General features: G+C 50.3%; 6 protein-coding genes across 6 annotated transcripts; 4 read left to right on the forward strand and 2 right to left on the reverse strand.

Annotated features, from left to right (window-relative positions):
- Positions 1 to 1,312: 1,312 nt before the first annotated feature.
- Positions 1,313 to 6,121, forward strand: bck1 (putative MAP kinase kinase kinase (Bck1); the record flags this gene model as incomplete). Its single annotated transcript, XM_043285454.1, has 4 exons — positions 1,313 to 3,871; positions 3,926 to 4,106; positions 4,158 to 5,949; positions 6,004 to 6,121. 4 exons carry the CDS (start codon positions 1,313 to 1,315, stop codon positions 6,119 to 6,121), a joined length of 4,650 nt encoding a protein of 1,549 aa, XP_043134144.1.
- A 583-nt stretch (positions 6,122 to 6,704) lies between these two features.
- ACHE_21081A (uncharacterized protein) lies at positions 6,705 to 7,079 on the reverse strand (the record flags this gene model as incomplete). The annotated part of the gene is made up of 3 exons (XM_043285455.1): positions 6,705 to 6,857; positions 6,918 to 7,005; positions 7,054 to 7,079. The coding sequence occupies 3 exons, from the start codon at positions 7,077 to 7,079 to the stop codon at positions 6,705 to 6,707; spliced, it is 267 nt and encodes an 88-aa protein (XP_043134145.1).
- Positions 7,080 to 8,106: 1,027 nt separating this feature from the next.
- Positions 8,107 to 10,675, reverse strand: COG3 (Golgi transport complex subunit COG3; the record flags this gene model as incomplete). Its single annotated transcript, XM_043285456.1, has 4 exons — positions 8,107 to 8,901; positions 8,960 to 9,982; positions 10,047 to 10,386; positions 10,467 to 10,675. The coding sequence occupies 4 exons, from the start codon at positions 10,673 to 10,675 to the stop codon at positions 8,107 to 8,109; spliced, it is 2,367 nt and encodes a 788-aa protein (XP_043134146.1).
- A 324-nt stretch (positions 10,676 to 10,999) lies between these two features.
- On the forward strand, positions 11,000 to 12,721 carry ACHE_21083S (RCC1 domain-containing protein; the record flags this gene model as incomplete). Its single annotated transcript, XM_043285457.1, has 1 exon — positions 11,000 to 12,721. One exon carries the CDS (start codon positions 11,000 to 11,002, stop codon positions 12,719 to 12,721), a length of 1,722 nt encoding a protein of 573 aa, XP_043134147.1.
- A 211-nt stretch (positions 12,722 to 12,932) lies between these two features.
- On the forward strand, positions 12,933 to 15,050 carry nop9 (RNA-binding RNA processing protein NOP9; the record flags this gene model as incomplete). The annotated part of the gene is made up of 1 exon (XM_043285458.1): positions 12,933 to 15,050. One exon carries the CDS (start codon positions 12,933 to 12,935, stop codon positions 15,048 to 15,050), a length of 2,118 nt encoding a protein of 705 aa, XP_043134148.1.
- A 369-nt stretch (positions 15,051 to 15,419) lies between these two features.
- Positions 15,420 to 17,281, forward strand: ACHE_21085S (pyridoxal phosphate-dependent decarboxylase family protein; the record flags this gene model as incomplete). Its single annotated transcript, XM_043285459.1, has 2 exons — positions 15,420 to 15,464; positions 15,599 to 17,281. The coding sequence occupies 2 exons, from the start codon at positions 15,420 to 15,422 to the stop codon at positions 17,279 to 17,281; spliced, it is 1,728 nt and encodes a 575-aa protein (XP_043134149.1).
- Between the last annotated feature and the right edge of the window lie 566 nt (positions 17,282 to 17,847).

The raw sequence follows: 17,847 nt of genomic DNA on the forward strand, positions 1-17,847 counted from the left end.
GGTAATCTCCTGATATACGGCGACTATGGACGGTTTTCCGAGTGTACACGTAGTAAAACCAAAACCCTGCATGAAGAAGTATCAAACGAGGTGTTGCCGAGTGTCTGGTTCAATAATCGCACTGACAGGTAATAAACCGACCGAGTGTTTCAAGGGACTGAATTAATTAGCACTAATGACAAGTCTATCCCAATGACGGGTCACTTGAGGGCTCCATAGGGCTGAGGGGCATTAGGGAACCGGACATGGCCGTTGGCTGCAACGCTTCAGGGTTTTTCGACTATTACTTATTGTTTTGTATTTGATCTTCTCAGCTGAACCGAGACAATTAGATGTAGTAATATACGGCAGTGTCAGCAATAATAACACGACAGCATAATAATACAAAGTACTACGGAGTATGTACTACGACAATCCCCTGTGTGCCCAACTCCCGAGGACGCCACGTGATCGGCGCCACAGCATCAAAGCTTCTCAGGAATCCCCACGAATTTCCCTGCCGACTTCGAGTGACCCCAGTCATCAAAGGCATTATTAGAAAGACGGAAAAGAATAACGCCTTGTGTTTCGCGGCTGCGCGTACAGCCTGGAATACAGTCGTTTTGTGAATTATTTGGATTCTCTTACTATCTCTGTGGTATGTTTGCTTGACCCCGATCCGCCGGCAGTGCACACTAGCCTGGGGAGTTGTTCCTAGTCGGTTCCTTCTCCTATCTCTTGCTGGACCCGCCCCTGATGATTGATTGCCTGGAAATGTTCATCATTAATTATCTGTCTCATTTTCATTCCTGCTTACTATATTACGGATCGTAGGCAATTTCTCGTTAAGATCACCCGCGGCCTCGTCGGTCACCCCGAATCGCCCAAGGCCCAGTTTCATCGACTTCGCGAACCCCATCGATTACGCAGCAGGCTCAGAAACAGAACGGGACGTTACGATTCTTTTTCGCCGATTATTACTTCGAACGGATACGTCGTCCGTCCGAGTATCGTCCAAGTGCCCCGAGCTTGCTCGCGCGATCATGTGCGATTGTTAACGTCCGGTATCAGTTGTCGCTTGAACTACGGAGACAATATCCAGATCACGAGCGTGCTTTAGAAGCAAGGAAATCCTCGCGGACGGCGCATATGGGCTCGATTGCGTGAGGTTCTGGTTCCCCGAGAATGTCGTGATACTTTTCCATCCTCTTGCGATCGTGACTGAGAAAAGGAATCACCTTTGAGATTTTGAGGGGAAGGCCAACAGATACCATTTGGGGGCAACAAGAAGTAATTGAACACGGACAAAGCTGAGCTGGATCATATCGCAACCATGGACGGCCAGCGACAACAATATGTCCCTCTTCCCCCGCCTCCATCAATGCAGAATTCGCAGTCGCATATCATAACGTCCTTACCCCCGCCGCCGCCTCGACATCCGCCGACGCAGACGCAAGGGGTTGTCCTCCCGCCACCTCCTGGACCGCCTCCAAATGCAGCATATGCGAAAGTACCCCAGCAGCATGGTGGTTTGGCATGGCAGCAGACCTGGGCACGACAACCTGTCCCGCAAACCTTCCCACCACCACCCCCGCCTCCTCTGATACCCTCAAACCCGACACAGAATCAACATCTCGCATATAACCGTCAGCCAGCTGCCCTATCGATACCTCCACCCTTTCCTTCAAGCGACGGTCAACCCCTAACATCCGCGACCTACATTCCGATGGGTGACTCGTTTGGACCCGGTGTTGGGATACCTGCATATGCAGATTCATACTCTCGCCCTACATATGACAGTTATGGACAAACAGCGGCCAGTCAATCATACGAGCCTGTCAATGCGGATCCGTCACACAAAAGAGACGCACATGCTCCGGCTACACCATTAGGTCGCAACGGGCCCTCGTCTCTAGGCCTGCCTGACAATGTCCTTTCCCCTGGTCAATCGAGCAGTGTGAACCGAACCACCGAGCTATCGAAATCTCCAAGTCACCGCCACAACAATAGTAGTGCATCGCTTGGGGGTATGTCGCCAAACGAAGCTTCCACCCAATGGCCACTTGAGCGAGTGCTCTTATGGCTCGCGAAGAATGGGTTCTCTGAAGACTGGCAGGAGACCTTCAGAGCCTTGGAACTCCAGGGTGCTGATTTCATAGAGTTAGGCTATGGCTCAAATGGTTTTGGCAACTTTGGGAAGATGCACAAGGTCGTCTATCCTCAGCTAGCAAAAGAGTGTGAGAAAAGCGGAACAGGATGGGATTCAATTCGCGAACGAGAAGAAGGAAAGAAAATGCGCAGGTTGATCCGCCAAATCCATGATCAAGGCCATCACGACCCGGGATCTCTTACGCCGAGACGACAGGAGCCTCACTCAGCGGTGGATAACTCGCCTCGACTTGAGCCTGCTTTCCCTGCCCATAGTGCAATCGAGAGCAGTCCCGGACTTAAAGCGTCCCATAACCACCGGCAAAATGCGCAAATGCGCTCCGTCACGATGCCTAACTATCCCCCCTCCATTCATGACACTTCTTCCCTGGATCTGAATCCGCCTGAGGCTAGTACCTGGGTCCCAGCAGACCACCATAGGACTTTATTGTCTGCCGTTAGTGACAACCATCGAAGACAACGATCCAATGATAGTGCCCATCTTCCGTTATCTGCTCGGCCGCATGAAGATAGCCCCAAGAGTGGCAGTCCGGCTGCACAGCCTGCCACGCTTGCGCATCATGGGCTGTCTTCATCGTCCACTAGCGATTTGAGCGTGAGATTCGAACATTCTCGAGGCAACAGTTCTGATTCAACTCGGGGGCGATACTATGAGCGCAGCAAAGATCAGGAAGGCGCTCGTCCCTCGCCACAAGACCCGTACAACCGCCATTGGAACGGTTCGGAAACTTTGCACAGAGAACAAAACAAAATACTGAAATTCTTCAAGAAGAAGGCTAGAGCTAACGACTCCAGTCACCCATCCCCCGAAGAACTTCATTTAGAGTCCCCTACGAGTCCGGTGCACACGCGTGGAACATACACCCCATACGGCTATCCGAACTATAGCCGCAGCGATGTGTCTTTAAATGGGCGCCCATTGTCGGGCTCACAATCGGATTTTGAGCGGTTACCAGTACGACCTAAGGCAGCACAAAAGGGCAAGAAATTCGTTTTCGTGACCATGGATGGGTGGAATTACCGTCTGGTAGACATCACTGACATAGATTCTGTTGGGACGATCCGTGCTACAATCTGCCAAAACCTTGGAATCTCCGATTGGACTAGTGCCCAGATATTCTTGACCGAACCCGGACAAACAGAGCACGACGACCCTATGGATGATTCCCTGTTGACTGTGACTCAACGGACCAAATCGGACCCATTCGGCTCTCTGAAGTTCTTTGTGCGCGGAGCTCACCCGCATCCTGGGGCAAACAATGCTGCGCACTTTACTGGTCTTGGAGTATCATTCCCAGAGAAAGCGGCGGCGTCACCCACAACGGGGCCGCATCATGTACATCGGAAACCGCTGGACGAAGAGGCTCTCAGTAGGATCTCACCACACCATCAGCCCCTTCAGCAAACAAAAAGCCCGGTCTCGAAGCTTCCTGCTCGTGACGTTTCCCAGCCTTTCATTGGAGTCTCATCAGCAGCCGATGGCAGCGCAGAGCCAACAGGAACCCATCTTGATCCGGAGAAAGCAGCTTTGCTTGTGCGTCAGGAGGAGCATAGCCGTGAAATCGAGCGGAAACAGAAAGCCAACAACATTACCAGGGGCCCTCCTTTGACACAGCAAAGGAAAGATGCTGTATACGGTGAAACGGGCTACAGACGAGAGGGTGTCATTGATTTCGACTCTCCACGAATCTCGCCATATGAAGATAAAAAAGCCGAACACTTGGTGCCTCACCGAAAGCCTCCTACCGCACCAAATGAATCTAACACTCTCACCAAGGTCAACTCGCTGCGGAAGAAAGATTCTGATCGCCCACGGATTCAACAAGCGCCTCAGCCTCAGCCGCAGCCTCAGAGCCATGGTCTTGGTGCGGCTCTTGCCAGTATGGGTAGATTGACAAGTGCAATCGGAACGCCTTCGACTAATCCGGCGGATAATAAGGCACCAAAGGATACGCCAGGTATGTTACTCCTTCGCCTTTTCTTGTTATTCGTCTAATAAGCCGTTCCAGATGAACTGAAAGCTGCGCCTGCGGCATGGAACGAGACCCCAAAAACTCCAATAGCCACTGAGAAATCTCCCATTTCAGCTAAATCCCCCATACCAAAACCAGCCTTACAATCTCGCAAGTCCTATGGACCTGAATTTGATTTCGAAGAGGCGAACGTCTCGTTCCAGCGCACTCCAGACCTACAGGAGGACGATTCCGATGATGACGATGATGACTCTGACGATGGTCTCTTTGCTATACCGATAGCAAACCAGAGCCAGGAGAAGGGTCAGGGGTCAGACACTGCATCTCCGGAAGCACAAAAGGCTGCAAGGCCATCGCTTACCTTGGACACGGAACCAAGAGCAAGCAAGGAACGGTCCGTGACCTTCAAGACTCCAAGTACTTCAGGTGAAAGCTTTGTGAATGGCGGCGGTGACAACCGCGAAATCCCGGCGCCAACACCTTTCGGGGCGGCCGAATCACCAGAAGATGAAAGACCACCCCGAAGAGATTCGTTTGCGCGGGGCGATATCTGGGCCAGCAGACCCCCGGTTGAAGGTGTTATTGACAATCTGGACGACTTCTTCCCGAACGTTGACCTCGATGCGCCCTACCTAGAGGGACAAGGAGGCTCGCCGCCTACCTCGCCAGCGAGCAAGAACCCAGCAGAAGTTGATTCGCACCGCACACAACGACAGGATGGCTACGCTCCCGCAAGTTCATTCAACCAGGATGGCGAGCATACAGTCAAACCGCAAGATCCGGGTGTTGTCGCCAGACGCAATGTCAACCGCTCTGGTGGTGGACTTACAAGAATGAAGTCAATTCGTGAAGTTGCGAAGGGGGCCAATCAAACCAGCAGGAGTAGGAGTGTCGCTCATTCTGGCCCTCAGAAGTCAGGTGACATACTTCGTCGCAAGAGTACCAAGATGTTTGGCGCCAAGATAATGCAAATCAGCCCAAGACCCGGTCGACGGTTGAACCAGCTTGACCCCATCCCGCAGAACAAGCCTTCTCAAGAACCTGTGCCTCAGAGACAACCAACTTTCCGTATCATCCGTGGTCAGCTTATTGGCAAGGGAACGTTTGGACGAGTGTATCTGGGCATGAACGCTGATAATGGTGAAGTCTTGGCTGTTAAACAAGTGGACATCAACCCTAGGCTTGCCGGACAAGACAGGGATCGAGTCAAGGACATGGTTTCCGCTTTGAACCAAGAAATCGACACAATGCAGCACCTTGAGCACCCGAATATCGTGCAGTATCTAGGATGTGAGCGAGGTGAGCTTTCTATCTCAATCTATCTCGAGTATATTTCTGGCGGTTCGGTCGGCAGCTGTCTCCGCAAACACGGCAAGTTCGAGGAAAGTGTCGTGCAGTCCCTCACGCGCCAAACACTCGACGGATTGGCATACCTGCACCACCAAGGAATCCTGCATCGCGACCTGAAAGCAGACAACATTCTGCTGGATCTTGACGGCAGTTGCAGAATCTCGGACTTTGGTATCTCCAAGAAGACTGATGATATTTACGGAAACGACTCGACAAATTCGATGCAAGGTTCCGTGTTCTGGATGGCTCCTGAGGTCATACAATCTCAAGGCCAGGGATACAGCGCCAAGGTTGATATCTGGTCCCTTGGATGTGTGGTTCTGGAGATGTTCGCCGGCCGTCGTCCATGGAGCAGAGAAGAGGCCATTGGTGCCATCTTCAAGCTCGGAAGTCTGAACCAGGCTCCTCCAATTCCCGAAGATGTTTCCATGAACATCAGTCCAGCAGCTCTAGCTTTCATGTATGACTGCTTCACTGTGTACGTCCATCTTCCCTCCATTCTACCTTCATTCCCGAGTTAATTGGTTTATAGTGACTCGTCTGACCGTCCAACTGCCGAAACCCTCCTGACTCACCCGTTCTGTGCACCCGATTCCAAATACAACTTCCTCGACACCGAACTCTACGCCAAAATCCGCCATGTTCTCTAATGACCTTATTCACTCTAACTAGCCCTCTGTTTCTACGAACCGCCTATAAAACCAAAAGCACGCCAAGGCGTACATTTGTGTTTTGTTTGCTTTGCCTGTAAATTTTTTTGGTCTTATCTCCCTATTTCTGTTTCTACATCATACCCTTTTTCTTTCAAAAGTGTGTTGCTATTGCATATTTTTGTCGATTGCATATTCGTGTACCTCGCATAATTTGGATAAAGGACTGAAGTGATGAGCTGATATATCTCTTTGGTTCTCACTTGTGTATGACGATATCCTATTTATTATTGACTGTCTTCTTTTCTCGCGTTTTGTTAGGTTGGAGTGTTTTATTACTACTTGTTTGTTAATGTGGTCTCCCTTCTGAATGAATTGAAATGAGTGATTCGATGATGATGCACTCGGTGTTTACCGTCCCTGTAACCACAACCTCAATAAAATCAACTTAAGAATCGAATTCTTCGACCCAAATTCCTTCTCCAAACTGCTCAGTTCATCAACTCATCCTGCATCTCATGAAGCAGGGTAAGCGTAAATTCCAATGCCCCCGTTTCTCGCATATGCGCCGGTATCCACTCTTTCATTTCGATTGAAAGCTCTTCCCGTGAGCTTCATTGTGGAAGACGCCTCGGAGTGTGGCTTGATGGGCACCGGCTTTCTGAAGAGTGTATATCAAAGGCAGGGAGATCTTGCCTTCGTCGAGATCTTCGCAGAAGCCTTTGGTTTTGATGTACTGTTACTGTTAGGTAGCTGCATGTGCATAGATATAGACCATGTAGATTGATCGACATGCCTCATCTGCAGTGAGATTTTGATAGTCATCTCGAATCTGGAAATATCGACCGAGAAGAGCTACGAATCGGTGAGGCTTGATGTTTTGACTATGCACGGTTAGAAGGGACTATCGTAGATAATGTAGACATGCGTACCATAAACCAGAGGATTCAGCTTGCATAGTTAAGTTTGACGCAGTCTAAACAGTTTCAGTTTCTGAAGTTAGAGCATACAATGAATATATATCATAAACGTAGTGGCGGCATCTCACTGGAGTAATGCGACATGCCCAGCAGAATAATTTCGTCGTGGACTTCTTAGGCCTTTATATGGGCTCAACTAACCTATTCAATGAGCACACCCTACGCCAGTGCTTGTACTTGGAACTAGTTCAGCCAGCCACTGAAGATGAACCCTCAACCGTGATGCCCCAGCGTTCATACGTAACCTTAGGCCTTAACAGATTCTAGCAGATTCTAGCAGCAGAATACCCACCGCTATGAACCTTACCGAATCTTGGACTGGACCGTCTGAGCCAAGGTTCAGAATCCTTGCCGTTACAAGTACATATGCCGGCACCAATCCACAAGCTGTCAGAACACAACGGGTTCCGACATCCAACCTGCTTAGATATGATAGAGGGACGAACTTTGAACTGCGAATAAACCCATACTATATACTCCGTAGTCGTACACTCATAGCCAGTGATACCTCTTCACGATACCTTGTCCTTCGAATCAACTTTTGTAGGTACACCGTCTCACGATTCAATTCCTCTGACAAAAACTTCGCCAACCATCTCCAATTTTCAAGTATAGGAGGCGCATACAACAAAAAGGACAACACGTTTAGCTGGTGGCTCTGGAGTTTCGACGCTGTACGCATTCATACCATTGATAACGGGACTGACAAAATAGGTATCGAAAATCGAGCCGATGTAGAGCAGATGGAATACCACTGCGACACCCAGAAATTGCAGGCGGCTCAATCGAGCCATGACTGCCAATTCAATTAGTTGATGTTGCTATGTAGATATCTGAGTTTATTATTCCCCTGCAGGTTGACCACGTGACGACGACAAGGATCATTTTCTTTGTCTGTAGAATGCGCCACAAGGGTAGCCACATGATGTTCAATATGTACAAATATAGAAAGGAGTGACAGAAGCTGATCACCACCGGCGCAGCGACCCTATACTACCACTTCTGCTAACACTCCTGCTCAAAACTCCTACTGCTCATGACTTCGTCGTCATCATCATCCAAATCACCGGGCCGGATACCAGTGACGCCAACCCTAAAGATACCTTCACACCACTCTGCAAATGTGTCTACATCCCACACCGCGTCCTCGCGACCCTTTCCTTTCTTACTGACGACGTTACCCTTCCGCTTCTCAGAGGACGTGTACTTGTCAAAGAAATCTTCGTATATCTGGATGACCCGGTCCTGCACTGCACCGACAAGTGTCTCTTTCATGCGGGTATCGTCAAGGTAGTCATCAAGGATCTTGCGTAGACCGGGTACTTCATTTTCGACGTTTTGGCAGGTGGGGTAGATCAGTTCTCCGCGCTGGAGGTTTTGCGTGTCGACGAATCTCGAGGGGAGGTTCGAGGTCATCTTGTCTGAAAAGACGTTGATGAAATCGTTGATGACTGTGCGGAGTCGACCATCGAGTTCAACTTTGGCATCGAGCATGTTCTCGACTACTCGTGGCAACAGGCCGTGACCAACGAGACGCATCAAGTTTCCCGGGTTGAAGAGACCACCACGTTCGCGGAGTTCCCAAAATGTGCTGGTGATGCCAGAGAAGTCGAAGGAGACTTCTGGGGCAACGTATTCGATGTCGAATGCCACGATTTGCTGTTTTAAGATAAGGAGATGGCTCATTAGGAAGAGCTGTCCGTCTGCGGGTGACTTGTTCGACACTTGAATGCTTGCTTGGTGAAGGGATAAGTTGGTCTGGTGCACAATTTGATGCGCTAAGTCATCAAACACAGTAGACTATGTGGGGGGTTAGCTTCAAGTCAGCTGGAGAAAAAGTTCGTTTGGATCTGCATACATTGACCAGTCGATATATCCTGCTCAGAAGCCAAATGGCTTTCCGTAATGTCGGATACCATCCACTCAAAACAGCTTGCGATTCGTCAAAGTCCCACTTCGAATCTTGATCTGGAGAATCGCCGCCATCTTCTTGCTTTGTTTGTTTAGACAAGCTCACCACAGCATCAGCAGGCACCATCTTCTTGCCCGAAATCTGGCTTTCTGTCACTGATATCGAAGCCCCACGATTGTGTGCAGGGTAATCAAGATCACCCGGACGAGGCTTATATCGCTCAATTTCATCGCGGAGGAACGCTTGTGAGCGGAAGACAAGACGAGTCTGAACATCTTCCAGGGCGGGCTGTATTAAAAGAGAGAAGTCAAGTTGGTTGGCGTCTACTTGCTCGGTTTCGTCGTCTGGATCGAGAAGGTAGCGTGTTTGCAGTAATGTACATAGTTGACAAAGTTTGATGATTTTATCTTCACGGATAATTCTCGGCCTGAGGTGATCGTAGAGAGGCTCACAGATGGTCTCCAAGAAATCATATAGGCCTCCCCGACCATGAAACCACTCACCCCAAAGCTCGAACTCGTCCAAGCACACGCCACGGATATAGCTGATACTACCCCGAGCAAAAGCAACCAGATCTTCTGATGTGCTTGGTGCTAGCGCAATGCCGTTGAGTTTTTTGCGAACCAATGGTATAATCAATTTACCTCGAGTTGCAGAGAAATTTGAGTGAAGCTCGTTCAGAAGGCTCTGGTATTCAGCTTCATTGCCTTGTTCGGGATCAAGCGGAGGCACAGCTCTCTTTTGAATTTCAAGACCAATTCGCTTTAGTTCAGGTGCACCGACTTTGAATTTCGCATACAGGAGAGCGGACGTGGTGGTGTCGTTTAGTTGCTGATCTGAGATTTTCTTCGAGACGTCGACATGGATATCCCGCAATGCAGAAACGAAATGACCCCGGATGAGAGTAAGAGCGCGGGTGAGAAGGAGTCGGTATCTTGACCGATATACTTCGGCTTCTTTTTGCCCAGGCTAGAGAGGGGTCAGCCAACCGTTTCATAGAACAACGCACATCACGAAGGAACAGGGGTCTAACATGTGTCTCCATATAGTCCAAGCATTCATCCAAGCGTCTTAGCATATCTGAGAAATCCTCCCCACGAACAGTGTTTCCAGCCCCTGGGGCATTAAGCCTTCTGGAAGCGGGATCCAGCAAGTCATAGTACTGCAGATTTTCTTCGATCTCGGCCGCTAATTTCAAGTCGCGTCTTTGCGCGGATAGCAATCCCTCGCACTTCTTCTGGAAACTGGACGTTTGCGATTCGACCGCCTTGAAGGATTCCGATATGCTGCTCAGGAGGTTGAGGGTAGACGAGGTGTCGGACAGGAGGGCGTCCAAGTGTGATTTCGAGGTTTGCAGCTCATCGAGACACGACCTATACATAGGAAAGAGGACCAGTCAGCTCTGGGGAATATCGGGTTGTAGTAAGGCCATTCCGCAATTGCTCCTGCTTACTGGTATTCATCGTAGCTGGCTTCCAGCAATTCATCCTCGACCCCGCCATACCACTGAAGGAATTCTAGTTCATTTTGAAGCTCGTCAATCGACTTTGGGTCCTCCGGTAATGTCCCCAATTTGTCAATGTCATTGGACTTGGGCTCTGGCGGCGCGCCGGAGGCGACAGTTCGCCGGCGACTTCGCTGTCCCGCGGTTTCTGGACGCATCGTGAGGCCGCAACCCGAACAGCGAAAGAGCAATGGGCACTTGTTCTCTCGGGGTTCCTGCTTTTATAAAGCCGAATCAAAGTAACACCAGTTAGCAGCCCGTCAATCCAGCGCATAAGCCGGAGCAAACCGTGTCATTCTTAGCTTGTCTTTCCCTTGAATTGACCGTCGTGGCCGTTCGAGATGCGGTATTCTGCCGCTTCTTTCCGCCTTCAATTACTGACGCAAGAGCTGCTCTGGGGAAACTTGATACACTTTGATCCTTCTAAAGGCAAATGAATTGATTGTTATGTGCATTTTCCCCAGTCCTCTGTTAATTGCATAATGTGGGCCAACCGGGCACGACAGCCTACGACGAATATACTCACTCTTTCTCGCCTTGTTAGAGCTCGCCAGCCTGCGATTTCATCATGGCGTCGTTATGCAAGCACTAACCGAGGAGCATCGAATAATTCCAACTGGTTTCGAAACTCCTTAGGGTTTGCAGGAGCCGGTACCGCCGCGTTTCTGGCTTATATATATGCTACCACTGATAGCAACAAAACCGGGGAAGAGACAAAAGCCAAGGGCCTCCCAAAGATCAAGGAAGATCTAGGAACCCAGCTTGTCCAGAAAAAGAGAAGCCTGAGAAGTCCTGGTGTTTACCTCTGGGGTACCAATGCCTACCGTGTTGTGGATCCGGACTCTAAGGAGTCCGTCATCAAGACACCCCGGAGTCTCAGCTATTTTGATGGCCAAATGCTTCGAGATCTCAAGCTCGAAGAGAAATCTGGCGCTGCGATCAATGAGAAGGGCGACTTGATCCAGTGGGGTAAGGGCTTCTCGGAGTCTGAGTTTAAGCCTACGGAAACCCTGATTGGGAAGAACTTGACTTCGTTGTGCATGTCCAGCGATCGAATTCTTGCACTATCCTCGGATGGTAAGGTCTACTCGCTACCTATCTCCAAGGAAGATCAGCAGTCTGGTCGCAAGCCTAAGGAAAGCTCGTGGGTTATGCCGTTCCTATCGGGCGAAGCCGGCGTCAGTTACCGTCGACTTCAACCTAATCTGGGTATGACCGAGAAAATCACCGCTATCAGTGGTGGTTCGGAGCATGCCCTGCTTCTGACTAGCTCAGGCCGTGTATTTTCTGTTGCATCGTCGATGGAGAGCTACCCTGCTTTTGGGCAACTTGGTATTCCGGGCCTTACTTGGTCCACCCGACCCAGTGGACCGGTAGACATTTGCCATGAGATCACGACGCTCAAGGGCACTAAGATCACGCAAGTGGCCGCTGGTGACTACCATTCTCTGGCCCTCAGCAAGGATGGCCAGGTATTTGCTTTCGGAGATAACTCCTTTGGACAACTGGGTGTGGAGTATAACGCCTCGGCACCGTTCATAGATACTCCCGTTTTGCTACCCGTCTCGAAACTGTACCGGGCTAATGAATGGGCTCCCACGGTAACCCAAGTCGCTGCTGGTGGTGCCAACAGCTTCTTCACTGTGGACGCGCAGCGGGTTCTGGGCCGTAAAGAGGATGCTTCCGCAGTCCGCGACCTGGGCTGCATTACAGCGGATACCTGGACTTGTGGACGAGGAATTTGGGGACTTCTCGGTAACGGCAAATGGACTCATCTACAAGATGAACCTACCAAGGTAAAAGCATTGAGTGGCCTGTCTGAGTTCGACGAAAGCACGCAAAAGGTTTCTCCTATCCGGCTACGCGATATCTCTGTTGGAACGACGCACGCAGCGGCGGTAATGGGCAACAGCACCCATATCCATTCCGCATCTACCAAGGCTCTGGAGACGAATGAGGATTGGGGGTATGATGCACTCTGGTGGGGAGGAAATGAACACTACCAATTGGGAACTGGCAAGAGGAGCAACTTGGCGCGGCCGACATATATCAATGCTCCTCCGGCGCCTGAAGACAAGGACAAGGAAGAAGCACGACTACAGGTCATGCCCCGTCACAAGGGCAAGGCTGGCAAACGGACTCTGACCATGGAGCAGCGAGTCGAGTGCGGACGACATGTTTCTGGCCTTTACTCAGCTGTCTAAAATTCTCATGTGTCATGAGCGACTGTTGAAAATTAAAAGTGTATAATTAGTAGCCATTATGAATGTACTCTAATTGAATGCAAACAAATCAAACAATCTCTCCGCGGAAGACGCTTGAGCCACCGCTTATCAAAGAAAAAAAGCGAAAAAAGAGTAAAACGATTGCAATCCTCGGAACTCACCACTTGCAACACGTAACCCATCACTCATAATGCCTCGCGAAAAGCAAAAGAGAGGTCGTCGCGCGGAGGAGAAATCCAAGAAGGAAGTTTCGAAACGAAAGCGCGACGATGCGCCCGAAGACTTCGCGCCGAAGCGTCTGAAATCCGGCGACGAAGTCGAAGATGCGCCCATGCAAGAAGCACCAGATTACATTCCCCTAGACGAAAACTACGATAACGAGCAACAACCCAATAATGACATGCCATTTTATGGTCTTCTCGATACGCAGGAGCAGGAATATTTCTCGCAGGCGAACGAAATATTGGAATTGAACCAGTTCCAGGATGCGGAAGAGCGGAGGTTATTCGTTGAGAGTGTCTATAGAGAGGCCAAGGGGAAAGAGTTGAAGCTGGCATGCAGTCAATCTTGCTCGCGTCTCGTGGAGAAATTGATTTCTAGTTCCGATATCCGTCAGGTCCGGAGACTCTTTGATAAGTTCAACGGCCATTTCCTGCATCTCGTCCAGCACCGATTCGCGAGTCACTGTTGCGAGACGCTATTCGTTCACGCGGCACCCGGTGTGACGCAGAAAACCAGCAAGCCAAAGAAGAACAAGGAGGCTGATGAAATGGAGGAGGATGAGGAGGACGAACCACAGCGGACGCTGGCTGAGATGTTCATGGGTGTTGTCGAAGAGTTGGAGGGAAACTGGGGCTACCTGTTGACGGAACGTTTCGCATCGCATACTATCAGAGTACTCCTGCTTGTCCTGGCAGGCGAGCCCGTCGATGTCGCATCGAATGACTCGGTTGTCGCAAGTCGGAAGAAAGAAAAACACGGTATACCAACAGCTGAGACGCAGGATGATAGTACCATTGCGCAGAAGCGGAACGTTCCCGAATCATTCGAGGAGACATTGAAGAAGATCATGAAAGACATGGTGTCTGTGCTTGATGATACATATCTTCGCGCATTGGCCACCCATCCAGTTGGGAATCCTATTCTTCAGGTTTTGGTGTATCTGGAACTATCGCATTTCGGCAAGTCGAATGCCAAGGAGATCAACTCGATAACAAGGAGATTGATCCCAGATGAGAACCTCAACGAAGGATCGGAAAGCGCTTCGTTCATTAAGGGCCTGCTCTATGATCCCGTTGGCTCTCGTTTGCTCGAGACCATTGTACGGTATATGCCGGGAAAGCTTTATAAAATTCTCTACAAGAACATCATTCGCGAGCGCATTGGCTCTCTTGCGCGAAACATGACTGCCGGATACGTTGTGCTCCGGGCTTTGGAACGGCTTGGAAAGGATGATCTCCAACAAGCCATGGAATCGATCATCCCTGAAATGCCTGGACTCATCGAACGCTCCCGACTGGTTGTCCCCAAAATGTTGATTGAGCGTTGTCTGGTGCGTGGAGTCAACACTGAACCACTGGCACGTGCATTAGAGAATTCGTACGACAAGGACCCGGCTACCCGGCTGAAACAGATGCTCAAACTCGAAAGCACGGCGCAGGAAAATGGAGAAGAATCAGAGGAGCAACAGCAACAGCAGGGTCCCACTCAAACCTCTGCTGCTGAAAAGTTACATGGCTCCTTGCTTGCGCAGGCAATGCTGACCGTTCCCGGTCCTCTCAGCCAATTGGTCTTCTCCAGTCTGAACTCGCTATCGCCGGAATTGCTCCTTCAGATCGCAAAAGACCCTACAGCCTCTCGAGTCCTACAACAGGCGCTTACACAGTCAACATCCACTCGTCAATTCCGACGACCATTCACCACCCGCTTTTACGGGCATATGGAAGAACTCGCTCTGCACAGCAGCGGATCGCACGTAATCGACACATTGTGGCAAGGCACGAAGGACCTGTTCTTCGTGAAGGAGCGCCTGGCGCAAGAACTGTCACAGCACGAAATGGCTCTTCGTGATTCTTTCGTTGGCCGAGCTGTCTGGCGCAATTGGTCCATGGACCTCTACAAACGACGACGAGGCGAATGGGCAGCTAAGGCAAAGGGACGGGACCAACAGTCTGAAGGCAACGGAACTGGCCAAGGAGAACGGCCCAAGTCTAAAATCGAATTGGCACGGGCTCGATTTGCGGCTAAGGCTGATGACGAGGCCAAGAAGAAAGAAGGTGGTCAAAAGCCGGTTGCTACGAAGTCGTAGATATGGTTGCATTAGATTTGCGCTGCATATGTATAAATGTTCTTCCTGCATAATTGGTGTATATTGTGTAACTATAAAAGCATCGTCAATATTCCAAGATCGAACTTTCATTCTTCATTATCAAGATATCCCATTCTCTTCAACATAAAAGTAGATTCCTATCTTAAAACCCGGGGCGATGATGTCAGGTTCCCGGGGACTGTCGCCATCGCCGAAGCCATCGCCGAAGATGGACCAAATATTCATATCTTTCCACCATCTCTGGCCATTCTCATTCCCTCTCTCTCTCTCCCTCTTTTTTTTTTTTTTTCTTTTTTCTTTTGAATTGCCATTCTTACTGCTTTTTCTGAGCAATTGACTCTGCCATATATGTCAGTATCCGCTCCGTCAAGTCGCGCCGAGGAAGTGCGGGATGTGAGTCAACTTTTTTTTCTGTCTTTTGCGCGGTGTTGAAATGAATGCAGATCACCAATTGGAGCCCCTCCACGGTCTCAATACCAAAAATTTCTCACCAACAGTTCACCAGCTGACAATGAATTTGTGCGCAGCTCCTCAATGCAGTCGAAGACCTCTTGATCCCATTCATTCAGTCCGCAGACGAGAACCCCTCCAACCATGAACACGCAACGAACGGATCGAACGGCTTCAGCAAGATAAAAAATGGAGATATAACACATCCGAGCACGTCACTAGTGGATTACAAGAAGCCTGAGGAACTGCGGAATATCCTACAACTCGAATTGCCACAGAAGGGCACCAGACAAGAGGGTCTGATCCAAGTGCTCCGTAAGGTCCTCCGATACTCGGTCAACACCTGGCACCAGGGCTTCCTGGATAAGCTCTACGCATCGACAAACGCTCCCGGTGTTGCTTCAGAATTGATTTTGGCGACTCTCAACACAAACGTGCATGTCTATCAGGTTTCGCCGGCGTTGACGGTCATCGAGAAACACACCGGACAGCAATTGGCTTCGCTATTTGGACTTGATGGTCCCTATGCTGGTGGTATCTCGGTCCAAGGTGGTTCTGCTTCGAATACGACCTCGATTGTCATTGCGCGCAACAACCTATTCCCCGATACCAAGACGGAGGGTAATGGAGGATATAAATTCGTTCTGTTCACCAGCGCCCATGGCCATTATAGTATCGAGAAGGCGGCGCAGATGCTGGGACTGGGCAGCAATGCTGCCTGGGCGGTACCCATCGACAAGCAAGGCCGGATGATTCCTGCTGAGTTGGAGAAGCTGGTGCAGAAGGCCCTTGACGAGGGCCGCACGCCGTTCTATGTCAACGCTACAGCAGGAACAACTGTCATGGGATCGTTTGATCCCTTCAACGAAATCTCTGCCATTTGCAAGAAGTACCGGTTATGGTTCCATGTTGACGGCTCCTGGGGAGGCTCTTTTGCCTTCTCGAAGCGCCAGAAGCAGAAGCTCGCCGGCGCTGAAAAGGCAGACAGTATTGCTATCAACCCGCACAAGATGCTGGGAGTGCCCGTTACCTGTTCATACCTTCTAGCCTCCGATCTCCGCCAATTCCACAAAGCCAACACCCTCCCGGCCGGTTATTTGTTCCACAATAACGAAGAGGACGAGGCCAACGACGGCGGGCCCGTCCAGTCAGATGTCGCAATCGACTCCCCCGAAGTCTGGGACCTGGCTGATCTTACCCTCCAATGTGGCCGCCGCGCAGACTCCCTCAAACTCTTCCTAGGTTGGACATACTATGGAACGGAAGGCTACGAGTCACAAATCGACTCCGCCTGCGACGTCGCAGCACATCTGGCCAGCATTGTTGAGCAGAACCCCAACTTCGTCCTCATCAGCGAGAACCCGCCGCCGTGTCTGCAGGTCTGCTTCTACTATGCTCCTGGAAAGGACTTCGTCTATCCGCGCTCTGCTGCGGGCGTTGTATCTAACGAGGAGAAGCGCGGTCAGCAGAATAGCAAGATTACTGAGCAGGTGACAAAGGCTATCGTGGATAAGGGTTTCATGGTTGATTATGCGCCGCCCAGCGGCGATGCGGATGCTGTGGGTAATGGGAAGTTCTTCCGCTGTGTTGTCAATGTCACCACGACTAGTGAAACCGTCGAGGCGCTTGTGCGGGCCATTGAGAGGACAGGGCCTGCTGTTGTTGAGAAGCTCAAGGTAGATGCTGCTGCTTCTGCTGTCCCGGCTGGGGTTCACAGGAGACCTGGTGAGAGGGGCCATGGCCCTGTGGTTCATCCCTAGATTCTTTGCCCCTCTGTTATTTTGGTCATTTTGGTACATAATTCTTGTTTATACGCCTTAGATCTTGGTTATACGGGAAGTGTTCCCTGATTGATTATATTGACATCGATTAAGTATGTTGCTTATTGTCCTATAGACGAAGTGCATGTACATATTGAAGCCTTAGAACCTCTTGGATATCTCAAACATTTATCGAGTATCTGTTGTGACGGTTAGCGGGGCGCCAGAAACGGCTCCCATTGAACCACGCGTCTGCCGAGCCCTACTGCCTGCCGTCATAGGAATACCAATGCCATTTGTGGTATGGCGCCTACTATATCAGGGATAGCACCGCATCTGTTGCATTTATAAAAGCCTGAAATCTCTACCTCAAAGGACCACGCACTTTCTCTTCCCTTTTTTCCCCTCCTGTCTGCCTCGCCCGGTGCACTGCCCTCTCATTAAGATGCCGCATTACCTGATGATTGCCCTTTTCCAGTATGGCGCCATTCTCTCCCCTCTCTTCGCCCCCTTCAGCTACAGAGTGGCCAACGAGTCATCTGAACAATTGAGACATTGAGACCTTG

This window comes from Aspergillus chevalieri, chromosome 2, assembly GCF_016861735.1.
Source record: "Aspergillus chevalieri M1 DNA, chromosome 2, nearly complete sequence".
Lineage (NCBI taxonomy): Eukaryota > Fungi > Ascomycota > Eurotiomycetes > Eurotiales > Aspergillaceae > Aspergillus > Aspergillus chevalieri.